This window comes from Cibotium barometz, chromosome 5, assembly GCF_041138505.1.
Source record: "Cibotium barometz isolate CiBa-2024 chromosome 5, ASM4113850v1, whole genome shotgun sequence".
Taxonomy (NCBI): Eukaryota; Viridiplantae; Streptophyta; class Polypodiopsida; order Cyatheales; family Cibotiaceae; genus Cibotium; species Cibotium barometz.
The window spans coordinates 15,657,691-15,675,900 of record NC_141050.1 but is presented as its reverse complement, the minus strand read 5'-3'; the positions used below and the strand labels follow the sequence as shown (position 1 = coordinate 15,675,900).

At 40.6% G+C, this 18,210-nt stretch overlaps 1 protein-coding gene across 1 annotated transcript; it reads right to left on the bottom strand.

Moving 5' to 3' along the window:
- Positions 1–447: 447 nt before the first annotated feature.
- Positions 448–2,164, bottom strand: LOC147638116 (7-deoxyloganetin glucosyltransferase-like). The gene has a single exon (XM_086798025.1). It carries the CDS (start codon positions 2,061–2,063, stop codon positions 663–665), a length of 1,401 nt encoding a protein of 466 aa, XP_086654151.1. The 5' UTR covers positions 2,064–2,164; the 3' UTR covers positions 448–662.
- Between the last annotated feature and the right edge of the window lie 16,046 nt (positions 2,165–18,210).

Genomic DNA, 18,210 nt, shown 5'->3' with positions numbered 1-18,210 from the left:
ATGTTTTCTCTCTCGCATTTACACACCCCCTCTCCTTAGATTAAAGTATGTTACTTTGAACCTTATTGAGCAAACATAAGTACTTCATGCATGCTACCAAGAAATAGATGTTAAGTACTAGGATATCATCACTATAAAGCGTCTCTCTCTTTGCACTCCACTCCAACATCAAGGCGTGTCTGTTCTCTCTCGCTCTTTATCTGCACTTGCTTGATAATAAGGTTGGTAACCTTATCAATAAGATTGAAAACCTTAAAAATCCTTAATTAATTAATACCTCAATAGCAAGCATTAATTAATTAATTAATTAAAAAGCCGCTAACAGGTACACATGAAAAAGTAACTATTAGCTAATAGCTAATAGTTAATTAATCCACCATACACGTTCAGTTTATTCACTTTCCAAATAGATTTCCTTTCGGAACCAAGATGATATATGCCTAAGCAAATATTACATTACACTTAAATCTCTGTTTAAAGAGGGAACCCAAAATTTATTTGCGCTTGAATTTAAGCTTGTCCGGTGTGTTTCTTCATAATTTTTTCACAAGCCTAGGCAATGCTCGATAATAATAAAAAATTCAATCAATCAAACTCCTCAATCTACTCTAATATAATAAAGACAACTCCTCAATCTACTCTAATATAATTACGCTGAGGATTTAGCGAGCGAGTTCAATGGCGCGCTGCAGATTTTGGTAGGAGGAGCCTCCCTCAGATAGCCCTCTCGCAGCAGCACGTTTGAGGTCGCCAGCCCTCTTTCGGAGCTCCTTCCCAAGCTCTCCCTCCATCAATTCTCTCACCTTCCCTTGTACATCCGCTCTTGTCGCACAACCGTCCGCGCTCAATCGTAACCCAATGCGCCATGTATCCACAACAAACCTGCAATTCATCATCTGGTCGCCGAAGAAAGGCCACCCCAGCATCGGAACGCCCGCAGAGATGCTCTCCAGGGTGGAATTCCAGCCACAGTGCGTAAGGAAGCCGCCCACAGAAGGGTGGGAAAGCACTTGCAGCTGGGGCGCCCAGGAGACAACAAGAAGCCTGTCTTTGATTCGGTCCAGAAAGTCTGGTGGCAGGTCAGGAGCTTTGCCATAGATCTGGTCAGGGCGAGTCACCCACAGAACGCGATGATGGCTGGCTTCTAAGCCCAGGGCAAGCTCCAGAAGCTGAGTAGAAGAGAGAGGGGCAAGGCTGCCAAAGGAGACAAAGAGGACAGAGGCCGGGGGCTGCTTGTCTAGCCATTGCAGGCAGGAATTCTCCTGTGCCCACAGCGTGGGAACCGAGAAGGAGCCCAGAAGAGGGCCTATGGGGCAAACCCTAAAGTGCTTCTGCAGAGAATCTATGGTGGTGCTCTCTAGCTCTTGGAAGGTGTTGATCAGCATGATGTCGCTCGTCTGCACTAGGTTTTTCGTAAAGGCTTGCGTGAAGAGGCTGCACATGAAGTCGGAGGGGCCACCACACATGCGGAGGAAAGGGTTCACGTCGCCCAGTTCCAAAGGGGGTGCTCCTACGATGCTGGTCAAATGCCTTGCATCGCCATTCACCTCCCCGCTTCGCACCGCCATAGCTAAGCTTGCCGCAGAAGCTGTGAAGAATATCAACATGCTGATGCCCAGCTTCTGCGCCAGGCCGGGGGCTATGACGGGCACCAACAAGTCACAGATGAGGCATGTGACAGGCGGCTTCTGGCTTCTTATGAGCTCCTCCAAAGCAGCCGGATCGGTGTTGAGGAAGGTCTTGCTGAGCACAATGTGGCTTCTTTCGATGTGGGTACCTGGGGTTTCTGAGACTTCTTTAGAAGAGGGGGGGACATCAGGGAGCCACAGCATGCGAATGTCTAGTGGTTCTCCATCTCCGTCTTCCTCAGAGATTGGGTTCTCATTATTGCTTGCAGCAGTGAGGCGGCTGTGGTTCTCTTCGGAGTTGAGGAAGGAGACCACGAAGCCATGCTTGCTGGCGAGTAGCTTGGAGAGACGCATCATGGGCAGTATGTGGCCCTGCACAGGGTAGGGGAACACAAAGACATGGGGCTGGCTTTCATGCTTGTGCTCGGAAGCCATCCCTAACTACAACACAGTGTCAACACTCGAAGAGCACAACACGCTCTACATCTGTGTGGGGGGCTCTTTTAAAGAGACCGGGTACGTTGAAATTTTGGGCTTTTTTGCCTTTCAAAATTTGGCTTTAGAATAATGGCACCCCTTTCACTTAACATCATCTTAGGCCTTCTAGACCTTCAATTTTGACATGGTTGCAAATTTCATCCTCCATGCCTAGACTTCATGACTGAACAAAATTTCATGTCCCACACTATTGACTTGGAGTGCTTAAAAATACATCGGCCGTCTCGGCAAGAAAAAACAACACATTTGTGATGAAGTAGAGGTAAAGACAAGTGCCACATAGCCTAAATCCCACAAAACCTAGGGAAGTCCCCCCCCCCCCCCCCCCCCCGCCCCTTTGGATGGCTTCCACACATAGCATGGGTTGTTCCATTCACATGCTGCCTATTGTATTTATGATTCAATGTTAGAAGGGGGGTGGTTACATGCTATCAAGGTGAATGTTTCACATACAAACTCATTCTTGTAAGTGAATTAAACAATGGTGTTGTGGTTTCTAGTCAGCCACGTTAAGACCTCTCACATCCTCCTAGGCCACTCCACTGCTAATTGAGAAATTTAACGGGGGTGGGCTCATCATGTACCACGTTGAGTGAAATTTGCTCTCATATGAAAAAAAATGAAATTTGCTCTCATGGAAAAAAGAAAAATATGTGAGGAGAGAGAGAGAGGTATGTCCTAGTGAATAAATTATTGCATGGAAAGTAAAAGACATGAGAGAGCATTATGTATCATAGCACTTGGATTATGAATGATGCATTCATGGCATCCACAACCATATTAAAAGAACCTTGGGACTCTTTGGATACACTATTTAAAGCAAAAAAAGTAAAATTCAAAGATAATCCTTAAAATGTAGTTTTTTGGCATTAAGCTGGAGTTTTGAGACTCATAGCATTGGGACACCTATGTATAATAATGACGCAATTACAATTCTCTTTAAAAGTATGTTAGAGGGTTTAAAAACATCCTTATCACATTGAAGAATCTACCGAGTTCATTAACTCTTGAGGGAAGAGAAAGAGCCCTCGAGGAAAAAGACAAGCATCCATCCTTATCACATTGAAGAATCTACCAAGTTCATTAACTCTTGAGGGAAGAGAAGGAGCCCTCATGAAAAAAGACAAGCATCCTCACAAGCAAACACTCTTTTAACAAAAACATGAAAAAGGCAAAAGGGAAGTGTCCCCATTGTGTTGGAGAGTTAAGAGGGGGTGTTGCAAATGTGGTCATGGAGGGGAAGCATGCTTCATAAGTTGTTGTATGGTTTGTTGTTTGTAATTTATGATAGAAGATGTGAAAGAGGTGGAACTTTGTAGATGGGCAAAAACTTGTGGTTATCATTTGGACACTTTTGGGTCATTTATTTGGCATAGTCTCAGACCACTCCTTCTCTCCCTCCCCACCTCTCTCTCTCTCTCTCTCTCTCTCTCTCTCTCTCTCTCTCTCTCTCTCTCTCTCTCTCTCTCTCTCTCTCTCTCTCTCTCTCCGTCGATTGGGCGTATAACCCTCTAAGTCGACGTTAAGCAACTCCGTCTCCATCTCCCACCCTCTTCCCTCTCTCCCTCTCCCACCCTCTTCCCTCTCTCCTTCCTTTCACTCTCCCTGTCCCACCCTCCCTCTCACTCTCTCTCCTCTCTCTCTCTCTCTCTCTCTCTCTCTCTCTCACGGGATCTTAAAATACTTTTTGATGAATAATACAAAACTCACATTTAGATCAAAGACTAAACCATATAATTGAATTTAATATATACATATATACATATATACATACATACATACATACAATCATACATACAATCATACATACATACACACACACACACACACACATATATATGTATATACATATATACATGCATACATACATACATGCATACATATACATATACATATATACATATGTATGTATATACATATATGTCTATGTGTGTGTATATATATAAACACCGGCTAACAATCGACCTGCCAAAGGTGGGTCTCGCCCACTCGTGGCTTTATTAGCTCCTGTGGATAATTCCAGCTTGCTCTTACACTCACTCCTTACCTTCCTTGTGCTCCATGGCACCGTGAAATTTTGTTACATCATGTTGGGAAGTCTAGGCATGGCATGGAATAAAGCTTTAAAAACCCTAGTTTATTAAATAATGCACACATGCTGACCATGCCTTGTCAAGATCTTAAGGTGTAGAGTCCATATGATGTGATCTTAGGTGTAGAGTCCATATGATGTGATGCACATTTGGCATGTTGGATGAAATTTGCAACCATGTCTTTGAATTTTGAAGGATACTATGTCTTTGATTTCAAAATTAAAGGCCTAAGATGATGACCCAAGTATTATTAAAGAAAATTTAAGTTGAAGTTTGGGGTGGCATCTATAGAAGATAAAGCAAGGGTTCACCCTATAAACCTAGCCTTTACGTGGAGAAAGGAGAGGGAAAACGTTTGAAAAGGAGAAAGGAGAATAATCCTAGCCTTTATGTGGAGAAAGGAGAGGGAGAACTTTTTAAAAGGAGAAAGGAGAAGAGAAGAGGGTCCTAGATGCATTGGGGCTCAAAATTAATTGTCACCATCAAGTCATTTGCTCATTGAATGAGTTTCTTATATATATATAATACATTAAAAAGTAAATTGCCCACCCCTCTCCCCCCATACACATATATATCTTCTAATATTATATTATGTGCATGTGTAAGAGAGAGAATATACATACATACACACACACACATATATATTATGTTTGTATATATGTATATATCTATAGGTATGTAAGCATGTATATATAAATAGATCTATATATATGTCAACACACACACATGTATGTGCATGCATACACATGCACAACACAAGCACATGATACACGCACACATGCACACAAACACACACTCACACACATGGACACATGTCAACACACATAGAGATATGCACTCTTACACGCACACACACACTCAAGTTTACACATACACATACATGTGTATGTGCATACACTCAAGTTTGCACATACACATACATGCGTATATATGCACACAAATATATACATACATACAGTCACATACACAAGTACATGTGCACACACATGCATGCACACATGTATACATAGACGTAAACGCATACACATTTGCACGTGATACATACACGCATTCACACACATATGCACGTGCACACACATAGACAAAAAAAAGATGTACACATGGATATATTCACATGCTCAGATATACATGCACACACTCACAAATGGATACACACAAACACAAATACACACCACGTATATACACTCACACCTTACACACACTAGCACATACACATAATCATAACACTTGCACGACACATGCATGCATGAAGTCAACATTACATAATCACACATACGTGTGTATGTGCACACACACATACGCGTACACAAAAGAAAAGACAAAAGACATTGTATGTAAGAGTGAGCACACCTCACCATGCATCCCCAAAAATATATATACATGTATGTTTATTTATTTTATAAATGCACGTATATATAGGTACATGTCTCTAAATATAATACAACATAATATTATAGATAATATATATTTACATGTGTGTGTGTGTGTGTGTGTGTGAGAGAGAGAGAGAGAGAGAGAGAGAGAGTGCACGTGTGCGTGAGAAAGAAAGTGTGTATATGTGTGTGCGTGTGTTCATGTATGTAAGAGAGAGAGAGAGAGAGAGAGAGTTTCTATACATGGGAGAGAGAGAGAGAGAGAGAGAGAGAGAGAGTGTGTGTGTGTGTGTGTGTGAGAGAGAGAGGAGAGAGAGAGAGAGAGAGAGAGAGAGAGGTAGGCCATAGAAGTGTGGCAAATATTGGTGACTCACTATGAGAGCACTAATGCGACTACTAAAGGGGAAAACATGCATAGAGAGAGAGAGAGAGAGAGAGAGAGAGAGAGAGAGAGAGAGAGGACGTGGAAATCTATGTATGAGAGTGTGTATGGGGGAGAAAGAGTGTGTGTTTGCATTAATACATGTGTAGGTGTGTACATGTGTGTGTGCGTGAGAGAGAGAGAGAGAGAGAGAGAGAGAGAGAGAGAGAGTTTCAACATTTAAGAGTATGTGCATGTGTATGTGAGAGAGAGAAGGTGTGCATATGCATGTATGTGTGTGTGTGTGTGTGTGTGTGTGTAATAGAGAGAGAGAGAGATTACATGTAAGATGCACTTATTTCAGAGTGAGCACACCTCACCACCCATTCCCACCATTAAAATTTAATCTAAAATTTAATTAATTAAAATTATATATGTGTATGTTTAAGTCTATTTAAATGTGTGTGTGTGTGTGTGTGTGTGTGAGAGAGAGAGAGAGAGAGAGAGTTTCTGTGTGAGAGAGAGTGTGTGTGTGTGTGTGAAGAGAGAGGGAGTGTGTTTGCGTGAGTGTGAGATAGTTTATGTGAGAGGAGAGAGTGTGCGTTTGCATTAGTGCATGTACGAGTGTGTACATGTGTGTGTGTGTGTGTGTGTGTGAGAGAGAGAGAGAGAGAGAGAGAGAGAGAGAGAAAGTGTGTGTATACATGCGTGTGCGTACATCTGTATCATGTGTGTGTGTGTGCTTGGAGAGAGAGGAGATGGGGCATGCCTAGAGAGAGAGAGAGAGAGAGAGAGAGGGTGTAAAGAGAGAGAGGTGTGAAAAGAGAGAGGGCATGCCTAGAGAGAGAGAGAGAGAGAGAGAGAGAGAGAGAGAGAGAGAGGTAAAGAGAGAGAGGGTGAAAAGAGAGAGAAAGAGAGTGAGAGATAGAGCATAAAAAGTAACTTTTAATAATATATATGTGTGTGTGTGTGTGTGTGTTTTTTTTTTAATTTACATACACATATATATATTACACACATACACACATATGTATACATATATGTGTGTGTGCACACACACACATATATATATATATGATGTATGTATGTATGTATGTATATGTATATGTTTATATATATGCGTTGGTGCTTGAAGGAGGTGGTGATGGATCACACAAACTTCTCAGAGGAAGGGGGAAAGGTAATGGGCTGCTAGAAGAAGGGTCATACCTGCCCAAAGATGGAGGAGAAGGGTCATGGCCACACCAGAAAAAATGTCCGTAGCCATGGTCATTTTCTCTCCTTTTTGGGGGGTGCACACACACACACACACACACACACACACACACACACACACACATACCTATATATGTATATTGTATGTATGTATCTATTGGAAGCTCACGGTTGGCCCTTTATTAAAAATTAACTTGAAAGAAATACTCAAGCTCAAAATAGAAGAAAGTTATGCATGCAACACAAGAATGGGTTAAATCTCCCCCACCATGAGAGTGGCTCACATGTTCTTCATGGTGTATTTAAATATATTTTCTTGTACAAAAAGAAAGAGCCAAAAATACATGTCAAAAATATGGATCTCCACATTGGGCTTGCATAAGCCTAAATACAAAGATGTGAACTCTCTAAGGTTCACTCATGAAATAGAACTAATGTATATCAAAATGTTGCACACTAATGTGCACATAAAATATCACTGCCAACTGTCGAATAAATAATCACCACGTGCCATGCGTCAATAGATTTCCCTTGAAGCAAGCCCAATGGATCCATGCACATCCCGCACACTAACCCTGCCACACTGACATTCACAATATAAGATAAAAATATGTGACAAGTTAGAGGTGATCAGTCTTGCTTGCATATAAAATAAATATCCATCAAATAAATCCATAAATTCCAAATAATGCGAACAATTCCAAGATTCCTCCCTGGTGAAAAACAACTGTCATCAGTTGCTAAACATGCAATATCTCAAAGTCGGTACCTTTGCATATTTAAACAACTACGTGCAATACCTCAATTTGGTGACCTTTGCACACGAAAGAAAATAAAAATTCAAAATATCCATCACAGAAATCCACAATATGAAAACCTCGTGCAATACCTCAATTTGGCGATCTTTGCACAGAAAAATAACTGTGTGATACCTCAAATCGATGACCTTCACACATACCAATGCCAAATACAAAAATAAACTGACAATCGTGTGATATCTCAAATCGGTGTCCTTCACACATATCAATATCAAATACCAAAAGAAATTGCCAATTGTGTAATATCTCAAATCGGTGACCTTCACACGATTACACCGGTCTCAATACCAAGTGTAAAATTCATTGTCACTGTATGTGAGAGGAGTCGATCAGGGCAGAGTGTGTAGCAAGGGCATGGTCTGGAATCCACTGAGATTCTTCTACAAGATGATTCTTGTACTTAACCAAATATTTGACATAAACATTGTCATTGCGAGTTGTAGTTTGCTCATGATCAAGAATTGCTTCTGGAACTAAAATTTCTGCATTAGCCTCTAGGAGAGGTGGGTCATCATAAATGGGGGTCGAAGGTGGTGTACCTTTAAAAGGTCTAAGTAGACTAATATGAAAGGAATTATGAATATTCCAATGGTCAGGAAGGGACAAACAATAAGCATTGTTATTAATCGAAAAGGCCCATAAAATCGTGAAGATAATTTAATGGTGGGATGTTTTTCTACAGACTTTAGTATGCGTTTTTCTATGTGAAGCCAAACAAAATCATTTTCTTCAAAAGTCTTTGGTCTTCTATGCGTGTTAGCCTGTTTAGTGTAAGCTTGTTGAGCCTTAAGAATAGACTCACGAGCTCCAGCCAAAATTCGGTTATAAGTAACGACAAAATCATTGACCGCCCACCACTGGAATTTCATGAGAAAGTCTAGTAATTGAAGTTTCATGAGAAAGTCTAGTAATTGAAGTTGAAAGTTTATTACCATAGTCAATCTCAAAAGGAGCTTTGCTGGTGGTTGTATGAGGTTGTATGAGGTGTGTTAATATATGCAAATTGCAAAAGATGCAAATACACAATCATTCGGTAGCCTTGCCCCTCTCTCTTCCACAGCTTTTGGAGCTTGCCCTGTGCTTAGAAGCCAGCCATCATCGAGTTCTGTGGGTGACTCGCCCTGACTAGATCTATGGCAAAGCCCTTGACCTCCCATCAGATTTTCTGGACTGAATCAAAGACAGGCTTCTTGTTGTCTCCTGGGTGCCCAAGCTCCATGTGCTTTCCCACCCTTCTGTGGGCGCGCACTGTGGCTAGAATTCCACCATCGAGAGCATCTCTACGGGCGGCTGGCCTTTCTTCGGCGACCAGATGATGAATTGATGGAGGGAGGGCTGGCGACCTCAAACATGCTGCTGCTGCTGCGAGAGGGCTATCTGAGGGAGGCTCCTCCTACCAAAATCTGCAGCGCGCCTCATTGAACTCGCTCGCTAAATCCTCAGCGTAATGGATTTGTAATTTGATAAGCCGATTTAGATGCTTAGGATTCTGATTAAATGTGTTCCTTCGTGAGCACTGTCATGAAACACCTGTCAAAATAAGATTCCATGGCCAAATCTCCTGTATAAAAATCTATCTTAATAACCTAGTTTCTCAGAATCTTAGTCGCCCTTTTAAAATCAAGCTAAAATATCAACAACTTCTTTCAACTTTGGCCCTTAAAAAATACACTTACAAGAGACACTTATTACCAACCAACGTAAATGCAGTGCTCTAAAAAAACAGCAACTTAGTGATACCAAAATTACGAACAAATTGTCAAAGATTTTTCATTGCCGTTATTTTTAAGGTTCATTTATTATATTATTTAGTTATAAAATCGACATGTAGTATACATTTTGGAAACTATATCAAGGTAGATTGAGGAGTTTTTATTTTGATTGGTTGAAAAAAATCTTCTTATTGAGCATTGCAAGATGAGCCAAGTGGTGAGCTTAGCGTTGTTGGGTGGTCATGTCCACTCCCGGCTAGTTCAGGTGTGAGCCCAGCTTACTCATGGCATTTTTTCCCTGTGTGACTGGACATAGGTTTTTTCCCCGTGTTGTGAACACACTTATGTGTGTTGGGCACTTTGCCCTAGGCCACTTTATGTACTCACATTATACTTTCTCTTGCTCAGTGAAGAGCAATCCCATTCCAACGGGAACAACATGATGTCTGCTGAGTCAACAATGGCTGCTCCCTTTCATGGGAATCGATCTGGGCCTAAACCTAGCCCATCGGATCCTCTCGAGACAAAGGACAAGCCTGAAAAGAAAAAGCGATGTATTACTGCAGGAAAACAAGGCACACCATAGAGGAATGCACGAAGCGTATTGAGAGTGAAAAAAAGAAGAAGCCAGCATCTTCTTCCACAGGTGTGTAGATCAGGCCAATTTGGCTACACATGTATCAGCCTTGACCATTACATCTTCATCACGTGCAGAGATGTCTTCTGATGCCGTTGCTTTTGATGACTATGCTCTATAGTTAGTACTTCTTGGGTATGCATTGTCTGGCAGATGCATTTCAGGGGGGTTTTACTTACTCACATACAATTGGTGATGCCTCATGGTCACTTATGCTTGTCTATGCTAGATGCTTTCTCTTATGTATGTCTACTGGAGATGCCTTTTATGCTGCTTTCCCTTGCAGTGGGATTGTTTCTACAGTGTTGACATTGTCACTTTTACACATGTGATGTTTATTGAGAATGCCTTTTACACACTTGGCCAGTGTTGGCTTGCCCTCATGGTTTTGACATGTCACATGTACATTATTCATTGTGGGATTATGCATCGTTACACTTGCCATACATGCCATTGATCATGTCATCGCTGAGAGTTTACCCATCCTCTCATAGCATTGTTTGATGCCCGCCTCGTGCCCCCCACTTTTTCTCCCGATTTTTAACTTTTTCCATTGCTGAATTTTTACTTTTATCAGCCCTACCATTGCTGATTTTTCCTCATCGGATCCTCCATTGATGAGTTTCTATCTTGCAGCTTACATTGCATGTCTCACATGCATGACTTCTGGATCCTGTTGCCTTTACACATGCGTATATCTGCTACCTCTTCTTATGCTTATCAATGGTGCAGTTATAGAGCTATGCTTTGCTCTCTTGTTGTCATTGATGTGGATTACATGTAGTTCAGATTGGCACTTGGATGCTTGCCTTCAGGGGTGGTATTATTCGATGCCTCTTGATTTGATGCAATTGATGTCCACATGATCTTTGACATGCATTTCAGCAGGTGATGCGTTTATGTACTACTATGCTCTAGCATTAGCACTATGACATTGGGGATTCTCCTTTTCCCTTATATAGTGCTTGCTTTTCCCGTTGGCACTGCAGTTCATCTTTGCCATCGTGATCTCTCTTGATCACTCTTACTGTGGAGCATAGTGCAGGGTAGCATTCATAGCTTTATCACCCTGCTACCTTTTCACACCGTTCACTTGAGGGGGGTTTGTTGGTCATGTCCACTCTCGGCTGGTTCAGAAGTGAACCCAGCTTACTCACGATCATTTTTTCCATGTGTGACTGGACACAGGTTTTTTCCCCGTGTTGTGAACACACTTATGTGTGTTGGGCACTTTGCCCTAGGCTACTTTATGTACTCACAGTGTACTTTCACTCATTATTCATTGAGTACATCTTTTCTAGCACTCTCACGTTTCTTTGTGCTTGAGGTTGTGTGTGTGTGTGTGTGTGTGTGTGTGTGTGTGCAGGCTAGCTGCCCCCTCATGTCCACTCCCGGCTAGTTCAGGTGTGAAACCAGCTTACTCACAGGCATTTTTTCCTTGTGACTGGACATAGGTTTTTTCCCAGGCTACTTTATGTACTCACATTGTACTTTCACTCATTATTCATTAAGTACATTTTTCCAGCACTCTTCTCAAGTTTCTCTGTGCTTGAGGTTGTGTGTGTGTGTGTGTGTGTGCGCGCGCGCGCAGGCTAGCTACCCTCCTACCCAACAAGGTGCCAGAACTTATGAAAACTATGAAACACACCGGACGATCTTAAATTCAAGCAAATAAATTTTGGATTCCCTCTTTAAACATATATACTTAAGTGTAATGTAATATTATATCCTTTGGGTTGGAAAGGAAATCTATTTGGAAAGTGAATAAAATGCATGCATGTGGTGGATTATTGCATGGCAAGTTCCAAGTGCAAATGGGTGGACTTTTGCTAAACGGGTGTGGGTGGGTGGAATCCAAGTCGAGGGTAAGGTGAGAAGCAAGTATCTCTTTTAATTGTTTAGAAGGGTTTCAACTATAATCTTGCATTTTCTATCTTGGGATGCAGGGCAATTCTTGCACATCACTAAGAAAATCTTAGGTGTTGCCATAGGTTGGCATGCCACACATCACTAAGCAAATCTTAGGTGTTGTTGATCTCACAACCACACAAATTGTGGGTGAGCTTGACCTCGTCTGATTCATTTTTCTCCCAAGCTGTAATCTACTCTTTATTAAACACAACTTACTCCCTCTCTATGTGGCCAAGCTATACTTTATTAAACAAAATTTACTTCCTCTCCTCTTAGTCATTTTGCACCAGGTGCTCCTCAAGGCTGGGCATAAAACACATGCTTGCCACTTTCTATTGAAGACCTGCATCTAGGGCAAATGCCACTAGCCATGTTTCTTTTTTGCAGCTTATAACCAGTAGGTAGTGCCCACATGCAAACCTCCCACATGCAAACCTTTGGGAGAACTGGCTACTTGGGAAGTGGGCAGTTAAATGATGAGCACAATGGGTTATCAAAACTTGCATTCTATGGAAAATCTAGACTAGTAGAAATGAAATTGTGTTTTTGAGGGCTACATGTACAAGATTGCAGGATACTGAGCTGATGTATAAATGCATATACATGTGCTGGTCTGTATGTAATGTAAATTAGATCTCTGGAGCTGGATTTGCTGATTCAGAATTTGCAGAGAAATATGCCTTGATTATTTCCCTGATTTTGGGTTCTCTCCCTAATGCTGGTTTGTTGGATGCAGGTGAGGTGTTGGATTAAGAAGAAAAGGCCTCCAAGATTTGGTCCTAAAACTCAGAGATGGTACGGCAAGGAAAAACAGATGGATCACACCTTTGTGGCCTTTATTGAAAACCCGGTTGGCACTAGACCTACTGTCAAGGTGTGGTTAAAGCATGGGGGAATGTTAGAAAAACATTCTCCCGGGGCTACACTACTGAGGCCATGATGGAGGCTTGCTTATTACTACTGGGGTATAAGATCTCATGGGATCAATCTAGCTTCTTGTGTGAGGATGAAAGATGGGAATTTCTTTGTAAAATCCTAAATAAGGTTAAAAGGAGTAGGTAGTTGAGTTTTTTGGGGGTGATGTATGGCTATTTTTGAATAGTTAATATATATATATATTATTGGTCCCAATTTTATTATTATAAAAAACTCCCTCTCCACATGCCCAAATGAGAGGAAAAAAGGGGGGCTAGGAAGAAATGAGAAATTTTAAAATTTGAAATGAAAGTATATATTTTTCAAGGTTGGGAAAGTATTTTCTGTTGTATGGCATGGCCGTATCACAACAGAAGGGTCACCTACTACATGTAAGTTTTAATTTCAAGCATAGGTAGAAAAATGGAGCTATGTGTTGAGTTAAGTTTGTCCACTTATTTATTTATTTCTCTCCCAAGTTGAAATGAGGTTTTATTTTAAGCAACTAGCCCCTTATGTGTACTCTTATAAGGCTCTTTCAAGGTTTCCGGACAGGAGTGAGTATTCCTGCCTGGACTGGCCAGGGCTTGGAAGCCATTCTGTGGGTGGACTTGACCTGACATATCTATGGCTCTGGTAAGGCCCCTGACCTCCCACGAGATGTTCTGGACCAAATCAAAGACAACAGGCTCCTTGTCGTCTTTCGGGCGTCCCAGCTCCAACATGCTTCGCCCACTCTTTTGTGGGCGGCTTCCTTACACACCGTGACCCTCGAGAGCGCCTCTGCGGGCGTTCCCCATTCTCGCCTAGCCTTTCTTGCATTTTCTATCAACTAAGAAAATCTTTGATGTTGAGCTTCCAACCCCACAAATTATCGGCAAGTTGGTCCTCTTCCAATTTATTTCTCTCCTGAGTTGCAACCGGTTCTTAAAACGCTTCATATTTCTGTGCAACAAGAGGCTATCAAGCCAATGATGCACTTCCTTTTGCAATGCATTGTGCATTCCTAGCACAACTAGTGGCTTGGCCTGTCCCTGACGAGCAAGAGTATTCTTGCATTCATACTTGTCGATCACAAATCAGTGCAGTAGAGAGAGATGTGGCTTTAGAGTCCCAAGGTCACAGGTTCAAGCCCTCGTTTTGCGAAAGTGATGGCACACACGGGTGTGTGATTTTTGACTTTCTAATTCCAGCTAATTGCAAAAAAAAAACGCTCGTCCTCAAAGGGTAAGTAGAGAAAGGCCTTATATTTGAAGCCCATGATGGGTCCCATGGTCCCTAACTTGCCAACCTATATATAAACACACCATGCTTGCCATATATATCCATGTAGAAGCTCCTAAAATACTTAATTCCATTGAATAAAGCACCAAACTTGGCGTAAATAAACAGCTAGCATTCCAACCCAATATAATGTTAACAATCTCAACACACCTAAACAAGCTTTAAAACAATCTTCGGACAACTAGATTATCTTTCCTTGGAAGACTATACTCCTCGCCTCCAGCTGGAAAAAAATATTTAAGATAAAAACATTAGCTACTGCAAGATAAACTTTTCGTGAAAAAAAAGAAGGGAAACAACAAAACCTTACAGAACTCATTTGGTGGATCAATATTTGAGGTGAATGGGGTTTGAACAGGCTTGTAGACAGTAAATCAAAAAATTCTGTATTGTCCACTGTCTATGACTCAAAAATCTAACCTATCAGGCTTTTCATAATCCACAAATATTACATGTACATGAAGTTGATACGCGATCTTTTGTAATCTCAAACTGTAAATTCCAAAGAGTCCAAAGCTCTCGTTGTAAGGGTCTTGACCATACAAACCTAGTAATAATCTGGGTTCTAAAAAATAAAGATATTCCCTGTGTGAAAAGAATGTATCAATAGTAATATAAATTTATTAAATAAAACGTAAAAGCTACATAAAAAATAGGTTTCTATATATACCATAAAACACTCGTGCTCTCTAACAATTCGATAATTAGAGATGTTGTTGCTTGTCCTTCCCAAAATGGAGGGTCTACAATTCAACCATGAATATTACATAGATTATGGAAAACAATAAAACCTAAATTATAGCAATCTAAAAAATAATTACCTTCAATATCTTGGCCATCACTATAAACAAATGAAAATGATCTCCTTGCCACCTCCATCCTAAGAAATATACCCCTGATATCAAATATAACACTCACTACACTGATCATTTACATAACACTTTAAGGTCTCCCTCTCTCCCTCCCTCTCTCTCTCTCTCTCTCTCTCTCTCTCTCTCTCTCTATATATATATATATATATATATATATATATATATATATATATATATATATATATGTTTAGTATTTTGTGCCAAGCAAGAAAAATAAATAATGCTACTGTTTATAAAAGCAAGTCAAAAGTGAATGTTTGCTTATCTAAATGTTTTTTAAAAAACAAACAGGAACTCACCGACACCCGTCTGCCATCTCAACAATTAGAACCACCTCTTGAGCAATGATGGGGCACTCCCTTTTGTGGATCTACATGGTACCTTTAGCTAAATGCAAGTAGATTTATACACATAAATTCAATAATACCAAAGAGAGTAGCATCAATGTAAAAGATTGCACAAAAAAGACAACATAGATTACACATGTTACATCATTGCAAACATTCTTTTTTCAAATGCTTACTTCATTGATACAGAGATATCTATGAATGTAGTCTCTAGCGTTTGTAAGCTGTTGTATCAATAGCTTTTTCTTTATCTTTTGGGCATATATTAACTTTACATTCTGATTTATGCCATTTGGAAAACCTCTTTGTAGACAACATTGGCTACTATGAAGACTTCGGTTGAACCTTCTATGCTGCTTTTCTGTTCCATATAATGCTTTATACACACTTTCACTACATCAGATGATCTAACACGCGACATAGCAATGTACAACTGTCCATGTGTGAATACTTGTGTGGCTAGATTAAGTCCCAATACACTTAATGTTTGTCCTTGGGACTTATTTATTAACATACCAAAGGCTAACCTTACAGGAAATTGTCTCCTTCTCATGTCAAAAGGCAATAACAGCATAGTAGGTATGAATGTTATCCTGGGAATAAAGACCTTGTCTCCAATGTTGTACCTGTTATGATTTTTGCTTCTATCACCTTTGAATGAAATTGCTTGCATATCAATCTGGTACCATTACAAAGTCCCTGTTGAGGATCCAAATTGCGGAGCAACGTGATAGGAGCATTAATCTTTAGAATCAAGCGATGAGGAGGGTAACCACCACCCAAGTTCAAATTGTTTAAGTACTCAATTGGATACAATATTGCATCATTCTTAGAAGACGCAACTGAATCAGCACGGAGGTATTCTCTTTCAAGTCCAGGCAATGCACTCAAGACTAGTTCATTAACCTCATCAACCTCTAGATTTCGTGGTGCAAGTGTAGCACAGTCTTTAAAGAAGTATACATAATCCTCCACTCTCTGAAGATCTTTGTATACCCATTCTACCAAACTTAAAATGGAGTTCCCATGGATCAACATTCGTGGTGGTATTACCACTCTACCTTCATTGTTTGGATGGCCTATAGAGCCATCTCCAATTTGTAATGTCCATTTGACCAATTCTTGTTCTGTATAATCATAAGCCCTCTATCTAACCCGTATATTTTGGGTAAGCTTTAGAACATTCACATATCTCCAAATATGTAACCAGCATAACGTTGCATCAACAATGTCCTCACGTGATCCCTTTGGCACAACCGGTAAGATTTTCCTGAAGTCACCACCAAAGAGCATAACTTTCCCACCAAACACTATATCACTCTGTATTATGTCTTTCAATGTTCTGTCCAGTGCTTTATGTGCGTACCAATGCATCATTGGAGCCTCATCCCAAATAATTAACCTTGCAAGCTTCAACACCTCCGCCAATGGGCTATTAGCTTTGATACCACATGTGCTAGAAGCATTGAGCACCAATGGAATTTTAAAATGTGAGTACGTTATATGACCATTTAAAAGTAACAATGCAGCTATTCTAGATGATGCACATGCCAATGCAACTTGATTATCTCCACGTAATTGTGACCATAAGGCATTATAAAGATAGGTTTTGCCTGATCCACTTGGTCCATCAAGGAAAAAAACACCACCCTGGTTCAAAGAAACAGCCTCAAGGATAGTATCAAATGCTCTTGATTGACAACTATTTAGACTCCTTTCCATGGAAACAGACAAATCAACCTGTTAAACAGAATCAAACATCATCTCTTTCATCAGCAAACCATTGTTGACACTGGCATCACTTGATCTATTAGGAACATGCAACCCTTTAAAATCATGCAACCGCTTTCCATACTGTTGTAAGAGGTCTTGCATTTGCAATAGAGCTTGATTCTGTGCTATAGAATGACACACACCAACATCTGCACACCCTCTCTGCCTACAAGGAATGGAAAAAATCATTTGAAAGCTCGGTGGAGAATTTATTCCAAAGGTGTCTAGGGGATATAGGCTTACAAAAAAACATTATAATGACAAATAATTGACACAACTGGAATCCTCTTTTCTGAAATGGAGCTTCTTGGAGAACATATACCACTCATCATCGCTCTCTAGCATTCCTTTGGCTTCACATATAGCCTTAAAACACGGATACAAATGTCCATTCACTGTTTGTAAATACTCCCTTTTCCTTTTTGTCCATGAGCGAAGAGCTGAATTCCACACCCACTTGCAAGGGAAATCAACATATAGTAGGCTACTTGCATCCTTATACAATTGATTAGCTTTGAACCATTCGGTCAAAGATGTTCTTTGGTTTCTGTCACAACTAATCACAATACGCAAATCATCTTGATCATTGAATATCACATTGTTGTACATTGGGAGATGGGCATGCAACCTTTGTATATTAGGCTTTTCATCATGCAAATCATATTGGTGTATGCGCCAGCATGCCTCTGACGCAGACAAGTACCGTGCATCCATATATTGACTAACCTCATCAATAGTCTCGTGTGTGTCTTGGAACTCCATAGTAGCTCTAT